This window comes from Rutidosis leptorrhynchoides, chromosome 11 (genome assembly GCF_046630445.1).
Source record: "Rutidosis leptorrhynchoides isolate AG116_Rl617_1_P2 chromosome 11, CSIRO_AGI_Rlap_v1, whole genome shotgun sequence".
In the NCBI taxonomy this organism is placed as follows: Eukaryota; Viridiplantae; Streptophyta; class Magnoliopsida; order Asterales; family Asteraceae; genus Rutidosis; species Rutidosis leptorrhynchoides.
The window spans coordinates 223,642,788-223,665,771 of record NC_092343.1 but is presented as its reverse complement, the minus strand read 5'-3'; the positions used below and the strand labels follow the sequence as shown (position 1 = coordinate 223,665,771).

The 22,984-nt window shown below is 34.5% G+C and overlaps 3 protein-coding genes across 3 annotated transcripts in view; 2 read left to right on the top strand and 1 right to left on the bottom strand.

Annotated features, from left to right (window-relative positions):
- LOC139875417 (uncharacterized) overlaps nt 1–13,162 on the top strand; it is a 35,415-nt gene extending 22,253 nt beyond the window's left edge. The window contains exon 2 of the mRNA XM_071862754.1: nt 13,097–13,162. Coding sequence (XP_071718855.1) covers nt 13,097–13,162 — 66 coding nt within the window. The remainder of the gene's footprint in view (nt 1–13,096) is intronic.
- A 74-nt stretch (nt 13,163–13,236) lies between these two features.
- On the top strand, nt 13,237–16,147 carry LOC139875416 (uncharacterized). Its single transcript, XM_071862753.1, has 5 exons — nt 13,237–13,301; nt 13,387–13,998; nt 14,105–14,362; nt 14,464–14,691; nt 14,770–16,147. Exons 1-5 carry the CDS (start codon nt 13,237–13,239, stop codon nt 16,145–16,147), a joined length of 2,541 nt encoding a protein of 846 aa, XP_071718854.1.
- Nucleotides 16,148–19,507: 3,360 nt separating this feature from the next.
- On the bottom strand, nt 19,508–21,315 carry LOC139876291 (F-box protein FBW2-like). Its single transcript, XM_071863595.1, has 2 exons — nt 21,031–21,315; nt 19,508–20,103 (listed from the first exon to the last, which is right to left on the bottom strand). Exons 1-2 carry the CDS (start codon nt 21,309–21,311, stop codon nt 19,596–19,598), a joined length of 789 nt encoding a protein of 262 aa, XP_071719696.1. The 5' UTR covers nt 21,312–21,315; the 3' UTR covers nt 19,508–19,595.
- Nucleotides 21,316–22,984: the final 1,669 nt, after the last annotated feature.

Genomic DNA, 22,984 nt, shown 5'->3' with positions numbered 1-22,984 from the left:
CTACATATGTAAAAACAAGACTACTAACTTAATGATTTTGAAACGAGACATATATGTAATGATTATCGTTGTAACGACATTTAATGTATATATATTATATTAAGAGATATTCATACATCATCATATCATGATAATATAATAATTTAAAATCTCATTTGATATTATAAACATTGGGTTAACAACATTTAACAAGATCGTTAACCTAAAGGTTTCAAAACAACACTTACATGTAACGACTAACGATGACTTAACGACTCAGTTAAAATGTATATACATGTAGTTTTTTAATATGTATTCATACACTTTTGAAAGACTTCAAGACACTTATCAAAATACTTCTACTTAACAAAAATGCTTACAATTACATCCTCGTTCAGTTTCATCAACAATTCTACTCGTATACACCCGTATTCGTACTCGTACAATACACAGCTTTTAGATGTATGTACTATTGGTATATACACTCCAATGATCAGCTCTTAGCAGCCCATGTGAGTCACCTAACACATGTGGGAACCATCATTTGGCAACTAGCATGAAATATCTCATAAAATTACAAAAATATGAGTAATCATTCATGACTTATTTACATGAAAACAAAATTACATATCCTTTATATCTAATCCATACACCAACGACCAAAAACACCTACAAACACTTTCATTCTTCAATTTTCTTCATCTAATTGATCTCTCTCAAGTTCTATCTTCAAGTTCTAAGTGTTCTTCATAAATTCTACAAGTTCTAGTTTCATAAAATCAAGAATACTTCCAAGTTTGCTAGCTTACTTCCAATCTTGTAGAGTGATCATCCAACCTCAAGAAATCTTTCTTATTTACAGTAAGATATCTTTTTAATACAAGGTAATACTCATATTCAAACTTTGATTCAATTTCTATAACTATAACAATCTTATTTCGAGTGGAAATCTTACTTGAACTTGTTTTCATGTCATGATTCTACTTCAAGAACTTTCAAGCCATCCAAGATCCTTTGAAGCTAGATCCATTTGTCTCTTTTCCAGTAGGTTTATCCACAAAACTTGAGGTAGTAATGATGTTCATAACATCATTCGATTCATACATATAAAGCTATCTTATTCGAAGGTTTAAACTTGAAATCACTAGAACATAGTTTAGTTAATTCTAAACTTGTTCGCAAACAAAAGTTAATCCTTCTAACTTGACTTTTAAAATAAACTAAACACATGTTCTATATCTATATGATATGCTACCTTAATGATTTAAAACCTGGAAACACGAAAAATACCGTAAAACTGGACATACGCCGTCTTAGTAACACCGCGGGCTGTTTTGGGTTTGATAATTAAAACTATGATAACTTTGATTTAAAAGTTGTTCTTCTGGGAAAATGATTTTTCTTATGAACATGAAACTATATCCAAAAATCATGGTTAAACTCAAAGTGAAAGTATGTTTTTCAAAATGGTCATCAAGACGTCGTTCTTTCGACTGAAATGACTACCTCTTTCAAAAACGACTTGTAACTTATATTTTCGACTATAAACCTATACTTTTTCTGTTTAGATTCATAAAATAGAGTTCAATATGAAACCATAGTAATTTGATTCACTCAAAACGGATTTAAAATGAAGAAGTTATGGGTAAAACAAGATTGAATATTTTTTGATTTTTGTAGCTACGGGAAATATTAACAATTCTATACAAATCATATCCTAGCTAACTTATATTGTATTATACATGTATTCTAATATATTATGTAATCTTGGGATACCATAGACACGTATGCAAATGTTTTGACATATCATATCGACCCATGTATATATATTATTTGGAACAACCATAGACACTCTATATGCAGTAATGTTGGAGTTAGCTATACAGGGTTGAGGTTGATTCCAAAAATATATATACTTTGACTTGTGATCTAGCCTGAGATGTGTATACACTGGGTCGTGGATTGATTCAAGATAATATATATCGATTTATTTCTGTACATCTAACTGTGGACAAGTAGTTGTAGGTTACTAACGACGACAGCTGACTTAATAAACTTAAAACATCAAAATGTATTAAAAATGTTGTAAATATATTTTGAACATACTTTAATATATATGTACATATTTGTTATAGGTTCGTGAATCGACCAGTGGCCAAGTCTTACTTCCTGACGAAGTAAAAATCTGTGAAAGTGAGTTATAGTCCCACTTTTAAAATCTAATATTTTGGGATGAGAATACATGCAGTTTTATAAATGTTTTACGAAATAGACACAAGTAATTGAAACTACATTATATGGATGAATGATCGAAGTCGAATATGCCACTTTTGCTTGGTAGCCTAAGAATTAGTAAACCGATCTACTAATTGACGCTAATCCTAAAGATAGATCTATTGGGCCTAACGAACCCCATCCAAAGTACCGGATGCTTTAGTACTTCGAATTCATTTTTATCATGTCTGAAGGATTTCCCGGAATGATAGGGGATATTCTTATATGCATCTTGTTAATGTCGGTTACCAGGTGTTCACCATATGAATGAATTTTATCTCTATGTATGGGATGTATATTGAAATATGAAATCTTGTAGTCTATTATTATGATTTGATAATATATAGGTTAAACCTATAACTCACCAACATTTTTGTTGACGTTTTAAGCATGTTTATTCTCAGGTGATTATTAAGAGCTTCCGCTGTTGCATACTAAAATAAGGACAAGATTTAGAGTCCATGCTTGTATGATATTATGTAAAAACTGCATTCAAGAAACTTATTTTTGATGTAATATATTCTTATTGTAAACCATTATGTAATGGTCGTGTGTAAACGGTATATTTTAGATTATCATTATTTGATAATCTACGTAATGCTTTTTAAACCTTTATCGATAAAATAAAGGTTATGGTTGTTTTAAAAATGAATGCAGTCTTTGAAAAACGTCTCATATAGAGGTCAAAACCTCGCGACGAAATCAATTAATATGGAACGTTTATAATCAATATGAACGGGACATTTCAGTTGGTATCCGAGCATTGGTCTTAGAGAATCAGAAAATTTGAATTAGTGTGTCTTATCGAGTTTGTTAGGATGCATTAGTGAGTCTGGACTTCGACCGCATTTTCTTTAAAAATGATTGCTTAACATTTTTGTTGAAAACTATATATTATTAATATGTAGATATTATGTGATATATTAATCTCTTAACATATTTGATATTGTGTGATAGATGTCTACCTCTAGCACAAATCCCATTGACTCACCTAATAATAACGAAGAGTCGAATATATATTGGCAAGATTCACAAGTTCCCGAAGAATCGGAAGAAGAGGAAACGAAACCGGAAGAAGAGGAACCGGAAGAAGAGGAACCAGAAGAAGAGGAACCGGAAGAAGAAGAGGTTCCGGAGGGGGGAATAGTAGAAACCACAGAAAACCGGTCAAATAAAATAAAATTCTCAACCAATGGACCAAAGTTAATAATGGTCAATGGTGTTTCCGCTAAGGAAGAAAAATATTGGGAAAATTACCAATTTTCGATGAATCGGATCCTGTTGAGGATTCTGATGATGTTATAGAAATTACCCTAACCCAATTTAATGAGGCAAAAGAAAATAATAAGGGAAAAGGCATCAAAATAGAGAAATCTGATTCCGACCCTGATGAACTTTATATGTACCGTCAACACCCGTATTTTCAATATCGTGACAATAACCCAGGAACCTCTAAACCACCAGGTTTTTCTAAACCAATGTGGAAAACGACGACTCGTATTAGAGGAACATCATATATCCCTAGAAGATTAGGAAAAAGAACCAAGTCCGAAGAAGAAGAAACCAGTGATTCAGATTAAAGGGGTGTGAGCATGTTGTGTAATAAATGTATTGTAGTGTGCTTGTACTTTTATGTTCTATGTAAAAATTGCTTGTATTGTTTGTTATTACGAATCTAATCCTTGTCTATTTTACAGTATAAAAACAAAATGGACGTTAAGGGTAGACAACCGAATATTTTAGAAGACCTACTAGAGGATATGATTGAGGAAATCTTGTCTAGAGTCGGTTAGAATTCATCAGCACATTTAGTTATGGCGAAATTAACTTGTCAAACATTTGAAAGACTTTCCGGAAATGCTTTAGTTTATAAAAGGCTTTCCTTTGATAGGTGGGGTATATCACATTGGGGAGACCGTAAGTTACGCCGTGTTTTCTTTAAAGCATTAAATGCGGGGAACCCAAATGCAATTTTACACTACGGGTTAAGAACCTATTTTGACTCAACATATCTCAACATAGGATTTCATGAATTAGAAAGAGCTTCTAACATGCAACATAAAGAAGCATGTTATGCTTACGGGTTAGTGATGTTCACTTCTTACCAAAGTGAGAACAAGAATATCGGATTGCAACTTTTAAATAAAACCTTCCCACAAGTGACGGATTCAGTAGTTGGGGTGAGAAACAAGGTTTTTAGATTATTACGGGGCTGTTGGACATTACGAAACCCTCGTCCTTTTGACGACGTTACAACATGCTGCCTAGCTAATGGTCATAACGGTTATTTTCCACAAGACCAAGGATGGGAAGTCGTCTTAGTAAAACCAGAATGCATAACTTGTTTCTGAACTTATGAATTACGTGTCTTTATTTCCTTTGTTGAACAACTTGCGTATTAACTAGATTTATCTTCAAAACTGTCCTGTATCATAGTGTACTATATTTTATGTTATATGTAATATAGCGAAGTTGTAAGTTTGAAGAATATTTGTATGTGATATATTATTATAATCAGTTTTTCATATGAAATTGTAGTAGTTGAATTGTATATTAGCTAATAAGTATGAACTTAACGGGTAGGTAGTACCCGAATTTAAACTTATAAAACGCTAATATGAAGAAAAAGCTTTTATAAATGAGTTCATATTATTCTACGAAATACTATTGACTACTCTTAATATTCTGTATGATTAACTCGATTCAGTTGTCTATTTTGAAGGAAATGGCACCGACTACTCAACACACCATGAATATGAACGAAGAGGAATTTCGTACCTTTCTTGCTGCAAACATAGCCGCAGTACAAGCTGCGCTACATACCAACAATAACGCTGAATCTAGCAATGCAGCTAACGGCGCAAGAAATCGTGTAGGATGCACCTATAAAGAATTCACTGCCTGCAAACCTTTGGAATTTGATGGAACTGAAGGACCAATTGGATTGAAACGGTGGACCGAGAAAGTCGAATCGGTGTTTGCCATAAGTAAGTGTACTGAAGAGGAAAAAGTTAAGTATGCTACGCATACCTTCACAGGTACTGCGTTAACGTGGTGGAACACCTATCTTGAACAAGTAGGACAAAATGCTGCTTACACACTACCGTGGTCGGCATTCAAGCAATTGATGAACGAGCAGTACCGTCCTAGAAACGAAGTCAATAAACTCAAGGCAGAACTTAGAGAGTTACGAACACAAGGGTTCGACGTTACCACATATGAACGACGATTCACAGAGTTGTGCCTATTATGCCCGGGAGCATTCGAAGATGAAGAAGAGAAGATCGACGCCTTTGTAAAAGGGTTACCAGTAAGGATTCAAGAAGATGTAAGTTCACACGAGCCCGCTTCTATACAGAAGGCAAGTCGAATGGCTCATAAACTCATAAATTAGATTGAGGGAAGAATTAAAGAGCAGGCGGCCGAAGAAGCCAACACGAAACAACTCAAGAGGAAGTGGGAGGAAAACGGTGACAAGAGTCACCAGTACAACAACAATAACAATTACAACCACAATCACAACAACTATCCCAACAACCGCAACAACAATCGCAACAATAATCGCAATCCTAACAATAACTACAACAAACATCCCAACAACAACAACAACAACTACAACAACCGTTTCAACAACAATAACAATCCCAACAACAACCTCAATAACAACAACGGCAACAAAAACCAAAAACAGCCATGTCATAGGTGTGAAGAAAATCACCAGGGGTTTTGCACGACATTTTGCAACAGGTGTAAAAGAAATGGTCATAGCGCGACAAAGTGTGAGGTCTACGGACCAAAGTTTAACAGAACTAAGGGAGCAAATAATGCCGGAACAAGTAATGCCGAAACGAATAGTGTCGGAGCAAGTAACACCAACGCTGTTTGATATAAATGTGGAAAACCGGGCCACATTATTAGAAATTGCCCGAATCAGGGGAATACTAATGGGCAGGGCCGTGGAAGAGTTTTCAATATTAATGCGGCAGAAGCACAGGAAGACCCAGAGCTTGTTACAGGTACGTTTCTTATTGACGATAAATCTGCTTATGTTTTATTTGATTCGGGTGCGGATAGAAGCTATATGAGTAGAGAATTTTGTGCTAAATTAAGTTGCCCATTGACGCCTTTGGATAGTAAATTTTTACTCTAATTAGCAAATGGTAAATTAATTTCAGCAGATAATATATGTCGGAATCGAGAAATTAAACTGGTTAGCGATACATTTAAGATTGACTTGATACCAGTAGAGTTAGGGAGTTTTGATGTGATAATCGGTATGGACTGGTTGAAAGAAGTGAAAGCAGAGATCGTTTGTTACAAAAATGCAATTCGCATTATACGAGAAAAAGGAAAACCCTTAATGGTGTACGGAGAAAAGAGCAACGCAAAGTTAAATCTTATTAGTAACCTGAAGGCACAAAAACTAATAAGAAAAGGTTGCTATACTGTGCTAGCACACATCGAGAAAGTCAATTCCGAAGAAAAGAACATCAATTATATTCCCGTCGCAAAAGAATTTCCCGATGTATTTCTGAAAGAATTACCGGGACTACCTCCACACCGATCCGTTGAATTTCAAATAGACCTTGTACCAGGAGCTGCACCAATAGCTCGTGCTCCATACAGACTCGCACCTAGCCAAATGAAGGAACTTCAGAGGCAATTACAAGAACTTTTAGAGCGTGGTTTCATTCGACCAAGCACATCACCGTGGGGAGCTCCTGTTTTGTTTGTCAAGAAGAAATATGGTACATTCAGGTTGTGTATCGACTACCGAGAGTTGAACAAACTTACCATCAAGAACCGCTACCCACTACCGAGAATCGATGACTTATTTGATCAACTACAAGGCTCGTATGTTTATTCAAAGATTGATTTACGTTCTGGATATCATCAAATGCGGGTGAAGGAGGATGATATTCCAAAGACTGCTTTTAGGACGCGTTACGGTCATTACGAGTTTATGGTTATGCCATTTGGATTGACTAACGCACCAGCTGTGTTCATGGACCTCATGAACCGAGTGTGTGGGCCATATCTTGACAAGTTTGTCATTGTTTTCATCGATGACATACTTATTTACTCGAAGAATGATCAAGAGCACGAAGAACACTTGAGAAAAGTGCTAAAGTTGTTAAGGAAAGAAAAACTGGACGCTAAGTTTTCAAAGTGTGCATTTTGGTTGGAAGAAGTTCAATTCCTCGGTCACATAGTGAACAAAGAAGTTATTAAGGTGGATCCAGCAAAGATAGAAACCGTTGAAAAGTGGGAAACCCCGAAAACTCCGAAACACATACGCCAGTTTTTAGGACTAGCTGGTTACTACAGAAGGTTCATCCAAGACTTTTCCAGAATAGCAAAACCCTTGACCGCATTAATGCATAAAGGGAAGAAATTTGAATGGAATGATGAACAAGAGAAAGCGTTTCAGTTATTGAAGAAAAAGCTAACTACGGCACCTATATTGTCATTGCCTAAAGGGAATGATGATTTTGTGATTTATTGTGACGCATCAAAGCAAGGTCTCGGTTGTATATTAATGCAACGAACGAAGGTGATTGCTTATGCGTCTAGAAAATTGAAGATTCACGAACAAAATTATACGACACATGATTTGGAATTAGGCGCGGTTGTTTTTGCATTAAAGACTTGGAGGCACTACTTATATGGGATCAAAAGTATTATATATACTGACCACAAAAGTCTTCAACACATATTTAATCAGAAACAACTGAATATGAGGCAGCGTAGGTGGATTGAATTATTGAATGATTACGACTTTGAGATTCGTTACCACCCGGGGAAGGCAAATGTGGTAGCCGATGCCTTGAGCAGGAAGGACAGAGAACCCATTCGAGTAAAATCTATGAATATAATGATTCACACTAACCTTACTACTCAAATAAAGGAGGCGCAAAAAGGAGTTTTAAAAGAGGGAAATTTAAAGGATGAAATACCCAAAGGATCGGAGAAGCATCTTAATATTCGGGAAGACGGAACCCGGTATAGGGCTGAAAGGATTTGGGTACCAAAATTTGGAGATATGAGAGAAATGGTACTTAGAGAAGCTCATAAAACCAGATACTCAATACATCCTGGAACGGGGAAGATGTACAAGGATCTCAAGAAACATTTTTGGTGGCCGGGTATGAAAGACGATGTTGATAAATACGTAGTTGAATGTTTGACGTGTTCTAAGGTCAAAGCTGAGCATCAAAAACCATCAGGTCTACTTCAACAACCCGAAATCCCAGAATGGAAATGGGAAAACATTACCATGGATTTCATCACTAAATTGCCAAGGACTGCAAGTGGTTTTGATACTATTTGGGTAATAGTTGATCGTCTTACCAAATCAGCACACTTCCTGCCAATAAGAGAAGATGACAAGATGGAGAAGTTAGCACGACTGTATTTGAAGGAAGTCGTCTCCAGACATGGAATACCAATCTCTATTATCTCTGATAGGGATGGCAGATTTATTTCAAGATTCTGGCAGACATTACAGCAAGCATTAGGAACTCGTCTAGACATGAGTACTGCCTATCATCCACAAACTGATGGGCAGAGCGAAAGGACGATAAAAACGCTTGAAGACATGCTACGAGCATGTGTTATTGATTTCGGAAACAGTTAGGATCGACATCTACCGTTAGCAGAATTTTCCTACAACAACAGCTACCATTCAAGCATTGAGATGGTGCCGTTTGAAGCACTTTATGGTAGAAAGTGCAGGTCTCCGATTTGTTGGAGTGAAGTGGGGGATAGACAGATTACGAGTCCGGAGATAATACAAGAAACTACCAAGAAGATCATCCAAATTCAACAACGGTTGAAAACCGCCCAAAGTCGACAAAAGAGCTACGCTGACATTAAAAAAAAGATATAGAATTTGAAATTGGAGAGATGGTCATGCTTAAAGTTTCACCTTGGAAAGGCGTTGTTCGATTTGGTAAACGAGGGAAATTAAATCCAAGGTATATTGGACCATTCAAGATTATTGATCGTGTCGGACCAGTAGCTTACCGACTTGAGTTACCTCAACAACTCGCGGCTGTACATAACACTTTCCACGTCTCGAATTTGAAAAAATGTTTTGCTAAAGAAGATCTCACTATTTCGTTAGATGAAATCCAAATCAACGAAAAACTTCAATTCATCGAAGAATCAGTCGAAATAATGGATCGTGAGGTTAAAAGACTTAAGAAAAACAAGATACCAATTGTTAAGGTTCGATGGAATGCTCGTAGAGGACCCGAGTTCACCTGGGAACGAGAAGATCAGATGAAGAAGAAATACCCGCATTTATTTCTGGAAGATACGTCAACACCTCCAACTGCTTAAAATTTCGGGATGAAATTTATTTAACGGGTAGGTACTGTAGTGACCCGAACTTTTTCATGTTTATATATATATTAAATGAAATTGTTATTTACATGATTAAGTGTTTCCAACATGTTAAGTAATCAAACTTGTTAAGACTTGATTAATTGAAATAGGTTTCATATAGACAATTGACCACCCAAGTTGACCGGTGATTCACGAACGTTAAAACTTGTAAAAAAAACTATATGATGACATATATATGGATATATATATATATATATATATATATATATATATATATATATATATATATATATATATATATATATATATATATATATATATATATATATATATATATATATATATATATATATATATATATATATATATATACTTAACATGATATTATGATAAGTAAACATATCATTAAGTATATTAACAATGAACTACATATGTAAAAACAAGACTACTAACTTAATGATTTTGAAACGAGACATATATGTAACGATTATCGTTGTAACGACATTTAATGTATATATATCATATTAAGAGATATTCATACATCATCATATCATGATAATATAATAATTTAAAATCTCATTTGATATTATAAACATTGGGTTAACAACATTTAACAAGATCGTTAACCTAAAGGTTTCAAAACAACACTTACATGTAACGACTAACGATGACTTAACGACTCAGTTAAAATGTATATACATGTAGTTTTTTAATATGTATTCATACACTTTTGAAAGACTTCAAGACACTTATCAAAATACTTCTACTTAACAAAAATGCTTACAATTACATCCTCGTTCAGTTTCATCAACAATTCTACTCGTATACACCCGTATTCGTACTCGTACAATACACAGCTTTTAGATGTATGTACTATTGGTATATACACTCCAATGATCAGCTCTTAGCAGCCCATGTGAGTCACCTAACACATGTGGGAACCATCATTTGGCAACTAGCATGAAATATCTCATAAAATTACAAAAATATGAGTAATCATTCATGACTTATTTACATGAAAACAAAATTACATATCCTTTATATCTAATCCATACACCAACGACCAAAAACACCTACAAACACTTTCATTCTTCAATTTTCTTCATCTAATTGATCTCTCTCAAGTTCTATCTTCAAGTTCTAAGTGTTCTTCATAAATTCTACAAGTTCTAGTTTCATAAAATCAAGAATACTTCCAAGTTTGCTAGCTTACTTCCAATCTTGTAGAGTGATCATCCAACCTCAAGAAATCTTTCTTATTTACAGTAAGATATCTTTTTAATACAAGGTAATACTCATATTCAAACTTTGATTCAATTTCTATAACTATAACAATCTTATTTCGAGTGGAAATCTTACTTGAACTTGTTTTCATGTCATGATTCTACTTCAAGAACTTTCAAGCCATCCAAGATCCTTTGAAGCTAGATCCATTTGTCTCTTTTCTAGTAGGTTTATCCACAAAACTTGAGGTAGTAATGATGTTCATAACATCATTCGATTCATACATATAAAGCTATCTTATTCGAAGGTTTAAACTTGAAATCACTAGAACATAGTTTAGTTAATTCTAAACTTGTTCGCAAACAAAAGTTAATCCTTCTAACTTGACTTTTAAAATCAACTAAACACATGTTCTATATCTATATGATATGCTACCTTAATGATTTAAAACCTGAAAACACGAAAAACACCGTAAAACTGGACATACGCCGTCGTAGTAACACCGCGGGCTGTTTTGGGTTTGATAATTAAAAACTATGATAAACTTTGATTTAAAAGTTGTTCTTCTAGGAAAATGATTTTTCTTATGAACATGAAACTATATCCAAAAATCATGGTTAAACTCAAAGTGGAAGTATGTTTTTCAAAATGGTCATCAAGACGTCGTTCTTTCGACTGAAATGACTACCTCTTACAAAAATGACTTCTAACTTATATTTCTGACTATAAACCTATACTTTTTCTATTTAGATTCATAAAATAGAGTTCAATATGAAACCATAGCAATTTGATTCACTCAAAACGGATTTAAAATGAAGAAGTTATGGGTAAAACAAGATTGGATATTTTTTGATTTTTGTAGCTACGGAAAATATTAACAATTCTATACAAATCATATCCTAGCTAACTTATATTGTATTATACATGTATTCTAATATATTATGTAATCTTGGGATACCATAGACACGTATGCAAATGTTTTGACATATCATATCGACCCATGTATATATATTATTTGGAACAACCATAGACACTCTATATGCAGTAATGTTGGAGTTAGCTATACAGGGTTGAGGTTGATTCCAAAAATATATATACTCTGACTTGTGATCTAGCCTGAGACGTGTATACACTGGGTCGTGGATTGATTCAAGATAATATATATCGATTTATTTCTGTACATCTAACTGTGGACAAGTAGTTGTAGGTTACTAACGAGGACAGCTGACTTAATAAACTTAAAACATCAAAATGTATTAAAAGTGTTGTAAATATATTTTGAACATACTTTAATATATATGTACATATTTGTTATAGGTTCGTGAATCGACCAGTGGCCAAGTCTTACTTCCTGACGAAGTAAAAAATCTGTGAAAGTGAGTTATAGTCCCACTTTTAAAATCTAATATTTTGGGATGAGAATACATGCAGTTTTATAAATGTTTTACGAAATAGACACAAGTAATTGAAACTACATTATATGGATGAATGATCGAAGTCGAATATGCCCCTTTTGCTTGGTAGCCTAAGAATTAGTAAACCGATCTACTAATTGACGCTAATCCTAAAGATAGATCTATTGGGCCTAACGAACCCCATCCAAAGTACCGGATGCTTTAGTACTTCGAATTCATTTTTATCATGTCTGAAGGATTTCCCGGAATGATAGGGGATATTCTTATATGCATCTTGTTAATGTTGGTTACCAGGTGTTCACCATATGAATGAATTTTATCTCTATGTATGGGATGTATATTGAAATATGAAATCTTGTGGTCTATTATTATGATTTGATAATATATAGGTTAAACCTATAACTCACCAACATTTTTGTTGACGTTTTAAGCATGTTTATTCTCAGGTGATTATTAAGAGCTTCCGCTGTTGTATACTAAATTAAGGACAAGATTTGAAGTCCATGCTTGTATGATATTATGTAAAAACTGCATTCAAGAAACTTATTTTTGATGTAATATATTCTTATTGTAAACCATTATGTAATGGTCGTGTGTAAATGGTATATTTTAGATTATAATTATTTGATAATCTACGTAATGCTTTTTAAACCTTTATCGATAAAATAAAGGTTATGGTTGTTTTAAAAATGAATGCAGTCTTTGAAAAACGTCTCATATAGAGGTCAAAACCTCGCGATGAAATCAATTAATATGGAACGTTTATAATCAATATGAACGGGACATTTCATTGACCAAGACATAAAAGAGGTTTGGGGGGTAGATGTGGGTGGCGGCTCTCGGTTGGATTGCAGATTGAGAAACAAATTAAAAAGCACCAAGCTGGTTTTAAAGGCAAAAAGTCTTGCAAAGTTTGGTAATTTAGAAGGAGAAATTGAAATGTTCAAATCCATCGCAAATACACTTGAGCTTAAGGCTGAGCTAGGATCCATCAATGAAGAAGAAAGGAAACAATGGTTGGAGGCCAGGAAAGAGTGGATACTTCGGGATAGGATTAAAGTGAATATGTTAAAACAGAAAGCTCGGATCCGATGGACTCTTGAAGGAGATGAAAACACTAAGTATTTCACTCGGTAATCAAAAGGGGCTATAACAAGAACAACATTAGAGGTTTGTCCACTAATGGGGCATGGTGTGAAAACCCTATTGACATCAAGGAAGCTGCCTACAAGCATTTTAAGGATCGTTTCGAGGAACGTACGACCTCTAGACCTAGCCTTGCTGAGCTCTCATACCCTAATTTGTCTAGCGAGGAGGCTAGGGGTTTGGAAGCTCCAATTAGTGAGGAGGAGATTATCGATGCTATTCATGATTGTGGTTGTTCGAAAGCACCCGGGCCGGACGGATTCAATATGAGGTTCTTCAAGAAATTTTGGGACATAATAAAGGTTGATGTAGTCAATGCTATTACATGGTTCTGGAAAAATGGAGAGTTTTCAAAAGGGTGCAATGCTTCTTTCGTTACTTTGGTTCCTAAGAAGAGTGATCCTATTACCATTAATGATTTTCGTCCCATTAGTCTTATTGGTAGTTTTTATAAGATAGTGGCCAAAATACTTTCCAACCGATTACGAAAGGTAATTCCAAGACTTATTGGATCGGAACAAAGTGCCTTCTTGAAGGATCGTTACATCTTAGATGGTATCCTTGTTGCAAACGAATCTATAGACTTTTTAAAAAAAGCACAAAAGAAAAGGTATCATTTTCAAAGTCGACTTCGAGAAGGCTTTTGATAGTCTAAATTGGGATTTTCTCATGGAAGTGATGACATGTATGGGGTTTGGTGATAAATGGTGTAAAAGGATTCGTGCGTGTCTTAATTCGGCTAGTATCTCCATTCTTATAAATGGTTCTCCTACGCGTGAATTTAGCATGGGGAGAGGAGTTAGGCAAGGCGACCCGCTCTCCCCTTTCCTCTTTATCCTTGCGGCGGAAGGCTTAAATATACTTACGAAAGCCGCGGTGGATCGAGGTCTTTTCAAAGGAGTTGAAATTGGAAGAGATAAAGTAGTAGTCTCCCATTTGCAATATGCGGATGATACTATGTTTCTTGGTGATTGGTCTACAACAAACGCTCGTAACCTCTTCAAAATCTTAAAGTGTTTTGAGTTATCATCGGGTCTTAAAGTTAACTTCCATAAGAGTTGTCTTTACGGGGTAGGGTCGATTCGGATGATGTTGAATCCTTAGCTAAACGAATGGGATGCCAAGCCGACAATTCCCCTTTCATGTATCTCGGTCTTCCAATTGGTGCTAGAATGAAAAAAGTTGGTGATTGGTATCCGATGATTGAAAAGTTTAAAAATAGGCTTTCGGAATGGAAAATGAGGACGTTGTCTTTTGGTGGGAGATTAGTTCTTCTAAAATCGGTGCTCAATAGTCTCCCATTGTATTATTTCGTGCTTTTTCGTACCCCACCTTGTGTGCTTAAGCTTCTTGAGAGTATGAGACGTTCTTTCTTTTGAAGTGGGGATCTTGAGGGCTCTAAAATTTTGTGGGTTAATTGGGAAGCAACTTGCTTACCTTATGGGGTGGGGGGATTAAATATCGGGTCTTTAAAAAGCAAAAATCTTGCTCTTTTGGGCAAGTGGTGGTGGAGGTTCAAAATCGAAACCAATTGCTTTTGGGTTAAAATTATTCGTAGTATATATGGAATTGACGGTGGCTTGAGGTTGAGTGATGGGCTTGCTCATCGCTCGGCTAAGAGTATTTGGCAAAACATTATTTGGGCAGGAAACATCATTGAAGATTTTTGCATTCCTTTTAGATCCTCGTTCAAGAAATCAATCGGTGATGGAAGCTCCACGTCTTTTTGGAATGACAACTGGTGCGGTTCGGATTGCTTGAAGACTTTGTTCCCAAGACTCTTTAAGCTCGAATCTGACATTAACGCGTGCATTAGCAATCAAGTTCAAGTGGCGAATAACCATCTCAGATCAGCGGCAGGAGGTCCTTCTACACCTTTGATGCCTCCTGGATTGTCGGCCTCAGCATGCACAGCTTTCGATACTCCCTCTGGTGCACGCACAGTCCCGGTAACAGCAGGCTCTTCGGCCAATAATCTCCCAGCAGGTCCCTCTGATCGAGCCGAGAATATGCCAGACCTTGCAAATAATGTTTCATTTCGGTTTAATTGGGCTTGGTTGCGGGTACCTTCTGGTAGAACTTGGAATGAATTGCAGGAACTAGAAAATCTGTTGCGGTCTATCTCCTTTAACTTTAATTCTCAAGAAGCATGGAAGTGGTCTCTTGCAAACAACGGTGAATTCACGGTTAAAAAGTTATCATCCCTACTCGATGCACGTATACTTGGTAATCCCTATTCTACCTCGCACAAAACGTTAAGGAATAATCTTGTTCCTAAAAAAGTTGAAATTTTTGTGTGGAGGGCATTGAGGATGCGAATTCCGGTTAGGTTGGAACTCGATAAGCGGGGTATCGATCTTCATAGTGTTCGTTGCCCCGTTTGCGACGACAACCTCGAATCGGTTGATCATGCTCTAGTGTCCTGTCGTCTTGCATCGGATGTATGGAATCGGGTGTATAAGTGGTGGAATCTTGGCTCTTGCTCTTTATCTTGTGTTTCCGAGTCTTTACAAGGTAGAACTTCACATTCGGTATCCTTTCTTGGGAAAAAAAATTGGCAAGCCGTCGAGTGGATATGTGTATATTATATTTGGAAGAATCGGAATTTGGAAGTTTTTCATAAGAAAGCATCTATTGTACCGGTGTTAGTCAACGAAATTCAAGTGAAATCTTTTGAATGGATCTCGTGTAGGCTTAAAGGAAATAAGATCGAGTGGCTTAGTTGGTTGTCTAATCCTTCTTTGTATTTATCCTTGTAGTTTTTAGTGTAGGTCACAACCTTTGCACCCGAGTTTGTATTTCGTGATCTCCTTTGGCCAACCTTGTCGTTGTGTGGTTGTGGCCGTGTTGTATCGTTGTTTTATTGGTTTTAATATATTACCTTGCTTTTAAAAAAAAAAAAAATTTGATGCTACAGCAATTTTTAACTTAGATACGTAGTGAAAATATCAGTTGCATTAATAATTAAGTAATACACGTTACATATTACTGTACAAAAAATATCATCTTCACATTCAAATAAATTGTCTCAAGTTATCTTCTTTTTTATCATTTGTACGTAAAACGAGGAATGTAAACAGTAAAGTACACACGAAACGTAATCGTGAAATGTAAACGCGAAACATAAACCAAAATATAAACACGAACAAAATCATGAAACGTACACGCGAAAAATAAACATGATACATGAACACGAAACGTAAACGTGAAAGGCTTGCCTGAGTGGCCACCGAGTTGCCCAATGAAGCACAACACCCGGGTTCAATCCTTGGCTATGCCAGATTGTTCAAAAATGGAGTGTGACAAGAGGGTGCGCATAATGCGCAATTCAACCGGTAACAGGTCTCGCGCTCGGGGAGCTTGATTACCCAAAGTTTTACCTTCTATGGGAGAGCCAATGTGTTCCTTCATAGGAGGGTTTCCTTGCTTACCAAAAAAAAAAAAAAAAAAAAAACTCGAAATGAAAACGGGAAACGTAAAAAAAGGAAACTTGAAGCCTTAACGCGGAATGAAAATGTAAATTTTAATTTTCCAGAGCCATTAGACACATTTAAATGATATTGGCATATGACTCTTAAATGGAATTCCTCATATATTTTTATTTTCTTATTACTATCCGAATGGATCCAAATGGGTCTTTTATTTTAACCCAACCCGCTTTATGAGAACACGTGTCTTGATTTTTAGGTACTCCCTCCGTCCCTAAATTATTGTCCAGTATTCCATTTTGGGATGTCCCAAATTAATTGTCTACTTCCATAAATAGAAAGGAAATGAGATATTTCATTGGTGGATCTGGAGAGAGAAGATATTTCATTGGTGGAGAAATAAAGTTAGTGGAATTTTCTAAAACTGTGTGTTTTTTGTCTGGGGACAATTAATCTGGGACGGAGGGAGTATAATTTTAACCATATGCTTAAATACAATTTTAACTTTTAGAAGCGGAGTTGAAAGATAGATCTTGATGCTGTTTATTTTTTAGGATGTTTTTATCTGAAGATATGAGACTATGTTTGTAAAAAGGATTTGAAAAGGTCTCTATGTTGAAGAGTGAAAACTATTTATTTTTTAGTCTGTAAAATAACTTAATACTACTTAGATGCATATTTCTAAGTCTGCAAGGTTTTTCTGACATAATAAGACATTATTTTATCTTATGTTTTCAGAAAAACAAACTGTATGCAGTAAAAATGTCTGCGAGAATGCAAATATAACACATAATAAGATCTGCAGACTGAATAACACAACACCAATTTGTAAACCTATCTATATGTAGGGGGAGCTATTTGTTGGACAAGGGGGCCTGTGACCCCACTCACTAGCCCAGAAACTCCAAAGCCCAACATCTATTTAATGTAAATTATTGGCTTTTGAAATATGTGACCCCAATCCCCCATGAATTTTAAATATATGTGACCCCATGCTGCTGTTTCTGAAGCCCAAAGGCCCAACAATTGTTTTCTGAAGCCTGCTCGAGGGAGCTGTGAGCCTGTGATTCACATTGGTTATTGCAAAATCACATATATGATACATTCAACCATTTTTTTTTTTTTTTTTTTTTTTTTTTTTGTGAAGAATTTTTATTTATATTAAGGGATATACCCTTTAATTTTTATATTGAATAATTACTGAAGTTCTCGATTATTGATGTTCACTATGGTATTGTTCATATATACTAGCAGGCGATCAGATTTTGGTCGTTTTATTTCTTAACTCTATCGTGTTAATACTAAAGAAGAGTTTGCACTTTCTTTAACAAAAATAGATATTCTATGTTTATTAGATTTTGAAAAGCTAGACATAATACCACTACAGCTTAGTCGTTAGCCACACTTTTATTTAACCATGTATCCTTATAAACGGAAGTTAAAACCACATGTTGAGCAACTTAATCTTCTTTCTTTTCTTTTTTTTTTTTTTGTCCTTTTTTTTTTCCCCTTAAGTTTTGAAGAAAGTTATTGAAAATGCATAAAGTATTAAAATTCATATAATATTATATGAATTAAAAAAAAAAAATCATGGTAATATTATGTTTTATAGTTTTAAAACTCGAATAACTTATATTTAGTGTTATTATTTATATATTACTTTTTACAAATAGCTCCGGTTATCAGCCACTGATCAAAAGTTTGAATGGATGTCCAAACGTTCGAAAGGAAAAAATCTAATTTGGTCGCAATGGCTCATCAACCCGAGTGTATACTTTTAGAAGCAAGGAAATCGTCACTTAACTAGTTTTGTTTACTGTTATCGTAATGTAATTTAGTCTACATAGGCACTTTCTCATTCCAAATGTATCTTGTATGTTTTTAAACTTTTAATAAAATTTATGCCTTTCAAAAAAAAAAAAAAAAAAAAAAAAGGAGTCACTGATAATAAAAGAAAAAACCTAAGATTTCAAGAATCCAATCATTTTTAATCAAATGTAATCACAATACCATATGGACTATTTTGATTTCGTTAATACAACTACTCAGGTTCTCAACTCATTCCACTCACTCTTATTACCACATCTTGTAACACTATTATGATGGATTATGGTTTTGTTCTTCATTTGTGTTTCTCTTTATTGTATGTTGGTATTTTTGTAGTAGTAATTGGGGTGTTGCTGAAAATCTCTTTTAGCTAGTAAATTTGGGTTGGTTTATTACGGTGTCATGAAGGTCGAAGTTATGTCTTAGTTTCATTGTAATTGCTAGTTTCTTACTACTCCTTTATATATTACTAACTATATTATAATATAAATAAATATAAATATTTTTGCCTTTAAAAAATTAGAAAATGTTGATATTAAAAAAAGTTTTGTTGATATTCCACTCATTATGAGCAAACTAGAAATTAAAATGACTCCACGTCTCCACGTGTTTTACATTCTACCTACCTATTGTCATTTCGGCCCATAGTACATCTGTTTCTCCATTAGAGTATCAAATTTAAAATAGTCAACTTGACTAAAAAGGTCAAACTCTGTTTATTTTGAAAATATGTTGCAAGTAGATATTAGCAATGGCAACATCATCTCATATTTCAATATATACAAGCATGAAAAAAACCTTTTAGTTCAACTAATTAGAACACAACTTTCATTTCAAAAATACCTGCCCCAACATCCACATAATATATATTTATCATATGCAGAAACAGAACTAACTTCATCAAAATCAAAATAACCATAACATATAACATAATGTTCTTAAATCCAACATCTTAATCCGAATCTGTTTCTGATTTCATTAATTCATTACCACTGCCTTCACTTTCTGAACATGCATCATCAGAATCCATCCACGGGCTCTGAAAATGGTCAAGCCTTCCACAAATCTCTTCATGTTCACCATTCAACTTCTCAATATTCCAACAACCATAGATGTCAAGATATGTAATTGACTTGCATTTCGTTAAGATTTCAGTAAGACCCCATTCACTAAAACGACCAGAACAAAGTTCAATATGTTGCACATTTGGCATTGTTTTGGCTATGGTTTCTGCTTCAGAATCATCGGTACATGGAAAAGATTCTGGTTGTGGCATGTTTCTTTTCAAGTGTAGTAAAAATTTGCAATTGTTACCAAATGCTGCAATACCTTTGCTTGTGATATCGAAACAAAAGCTGATATCTAAGGTTATAAGATTTGGAAGTGGCTTAATATGTTTTAATACCATTTCATCATTGATATCACTCATTGGCATGTGTAGCTCTTTTAGATATCTTCCACTGCCAAAACAACAAATTAGCAAAACAAACAAATGGGCCGATTTCAACTCATTTACTTAATAATGGGTGCCACCTATCGGGTCAAAATCGTGTACATATATTGTTTTCCAATGCTTACACTTTACTATTTTGATGATACAAGTTTACACACTTAACATGTTGAGTATTTTTAGAAGTCAAAAAGGTGTTAATGAGCTGGTCCAGCCCAATCCAGCCCAACCCAACCCAACCGTTTTACTTTGAACCACTACTCAACTCATTCCACCTATTCAAAACCAGAAAATTCTAAGAACTTATTTGATTAGCCTATTAACCTAGAAAATTTGAGCTTATGTTGAGTGTCCTCACAGATAAGCAAATGAGAGTCACAAAAGAGACACCTCCTAACATTAAACAAAAAGTAGGTTAAAACGTACTCCGTATTTGGTAGCTACTTTAGGCCCCGTTTGACTCACAGAATCCAATGGAATTCCGGCAGAATTGGAAATGAATTTAGACACGCGTTGTGTCTAAATTCAATTCCAATTTCGCCAAAATCTCATTGGATTCTGTGAGCCAAATGAGGCTTAGATTCTATGAGTTGCACTCACCTTCACTTTTTGAGAATTTAGCTTAACAAATTCATTATTTTTAACGAAACAAAATTTAAAGTGCAAGCCAAGAAAAAAAATCCGATAACTTAAGAGTTATGATCGATGAATATCCTATGATTTCAAGAGTCCTATCACATTTTCATCAAATAAACACACAATTTGAATTTGTTCTTTTTAATTCGGTTAATACAACTACAATTCAAGATCTCAAATTGCACATGACCAATTGACAGGAACAACCTTAAATAATTCGAATTCACAAAATCACAAATAATAAAATTAATTACTTTTGCATAAAAATTGAACTAAATTCAGTTAAAAATTAGGTACGTACCAATGAGCGACATAAAAGAAACCAGATTCACCCAAACGATACGAACAAAATCGGTTAACCGTACACTTACTCCGTCGTAACAACTTTTTAACCACCGTGTCCACCTTATCACTATCATTCTGACGCCTACACCAACAAGAAACGTCAATTTCTTCCGACCAACAGTAGGGCCCACTCACAACCTCGTTCCATGTTTTACAAACAAATGGTACTGTTCGCACCATTTCATCAACTTCTTTTGTTATTTTTCTAAAAATTATTCCCAGTATTTCTGGGTTCATTTCATCCCACCTCTTCATAATCGTGTCGCTCAATTTTGTGTTAATTTTTGTTGTTTTTTCTTGGTTGGTTTTTGATGTTTAGAGATGAAATGGTTTTTTACACGTGGTATAGGGTTGATAATCTAACGGTTGTAAATTATTGGCAAATGTGGTAACGAAAACAATGATATGATGTGAGAGTAGAAGTCGGAACTCGAGGAGGTTTTGGCGGGATAATTTTCAAGAGTTATTGGAGAATTTGGGGAGAATTCGAGAGAACTCAGTTGTTGACTTTCGCTGACTTTTAATAGATATATATTTTTGAATAAATATATGTATAAATATTAGACTTTTGAGATAATTTTCAAAATTTGATCGAGATTTGACCGATTTTTTCGAGAAGTTGACCGATTTTCCCGAGAAATAAGTCGTTGGCCGATAAATTACGTGTTGACTGATTTTTTTCCCCATTCACAAAACGAGTTCTCGCAAGGATTGAGTTTCCGAGTTTTCGCCGAGTTCTCGGCGATTTTTTCCGATTTTTGCAACCATGGAGAGTAGTAGTAGTAACTTTCTATTTCTGTAAATTTACACATTGCAATACATTTGTAATTTACGATAAGTTTTGTAAGTGTTGATATATACAAAAAAAAAAAAAAGTGAACCATGAGAGTGGTGGTGGCATGATAACACCATGACCTTTCAATGTAAAGGTCAATGGTTCGATTCCTTGCTACTACAAAAGTTATTCTTCTTCATGGTCTTGGAGGTTGGACTGCAATGACTCCAGACTGCTCGCAATGCGGGTAGTCGCTCTAAGATTAGTCGGTTCCAAAAAATTAGATACCCAGGTTTATTTATATATATATATATATATATATATATATATATATATATATATATATATATATATATATATATATATATATATATATATATATATATATATATAGAACAACAACAACAACAATATACCCAATCCCACATACGTGAGGTATGGGGGAGGTGAGGCGTAGACAACCCTTCCTCTATCCTAGAATAAAGAGAAATCATTTCTCCACCCCGAGTGAAACACTCATAAGAGTAGAGAAAGTCCTACATCTCTCTGTTCGACGGATAGAGAGATTGCTTCTAATAGGACCTCCGACTCAAAAAGTAGTAGAAAATAAAATAATAATAATAATAATAATAATAATAATAATAATAATAATAATAATAATAATAATAATAATAATAATAATAATAATAATAATAATAATAATAAATGAATAAAGTAAATAATTTGAATAAATAGAGATAAATAAATACAAAGTAATAAAATCGAGACGCCATGAAAATGGTAGGAGCGAGTTTCCATTGGTTTTAAATCAAGCCTGAAGTTCAATATAGCTTCTAAGCGGCGGTCGTGTCGCCAATAAATCGACGTTTGGTGTTGCCTCCTATAATAGGGCCGTATATATATGCGTGTATATATAATAATAATAATAATAATACTCATAGTACAAAAATAAAAAAATAATATATATATATATATATATATATATATATATATATACTAGATTTATGAGCCCGTGCGTTGCACGGGTACTCATCCGAAAATATTATATAGTATTTTGCAAATGTATATGAAATAACGCTATTATACGGTCATTTTCGTAAGTACTGTTGTGGGTTGAATTTGTAAAGTATATAAA

Coding starts and splice junctions, on each gene's coding strand:
- LOC139875416 (XM_071862753.1), top strand. CDS start 13,237: ATGAAGAAGAAAGGAAACAATGGTTGGAGGCCAGGAAAGAGTGGATAC. Junction 13,302..13,386: donor TACTTCGGGATAGGATTAAA/GTGAATATGTTA, acceptor GGTAATCAAAAG/GGGCTATAACAAGAACAACA. Junction 14,692..14,769: donor GTGCTCAATAGTCTCCCATT/GTATTATTTCGT, acceptor TTTCTTTTGAAG/TGGGGATCTTGAGGGCTCTA.
- LOC139876291 (XM_071863595.1), bottom strand. CDS start 21,311: ATGAACCCAGAAATACTGGGAATAATTTTTAGAAAAATAACAAAAGAA. Junction 20,104..21,030: donor TTCTTTTATGTCGCTCATTG/GTACGTACCTAA, acceptor TTGTTTTGGCAG/TGGAAGATATCTAAAAGAGC.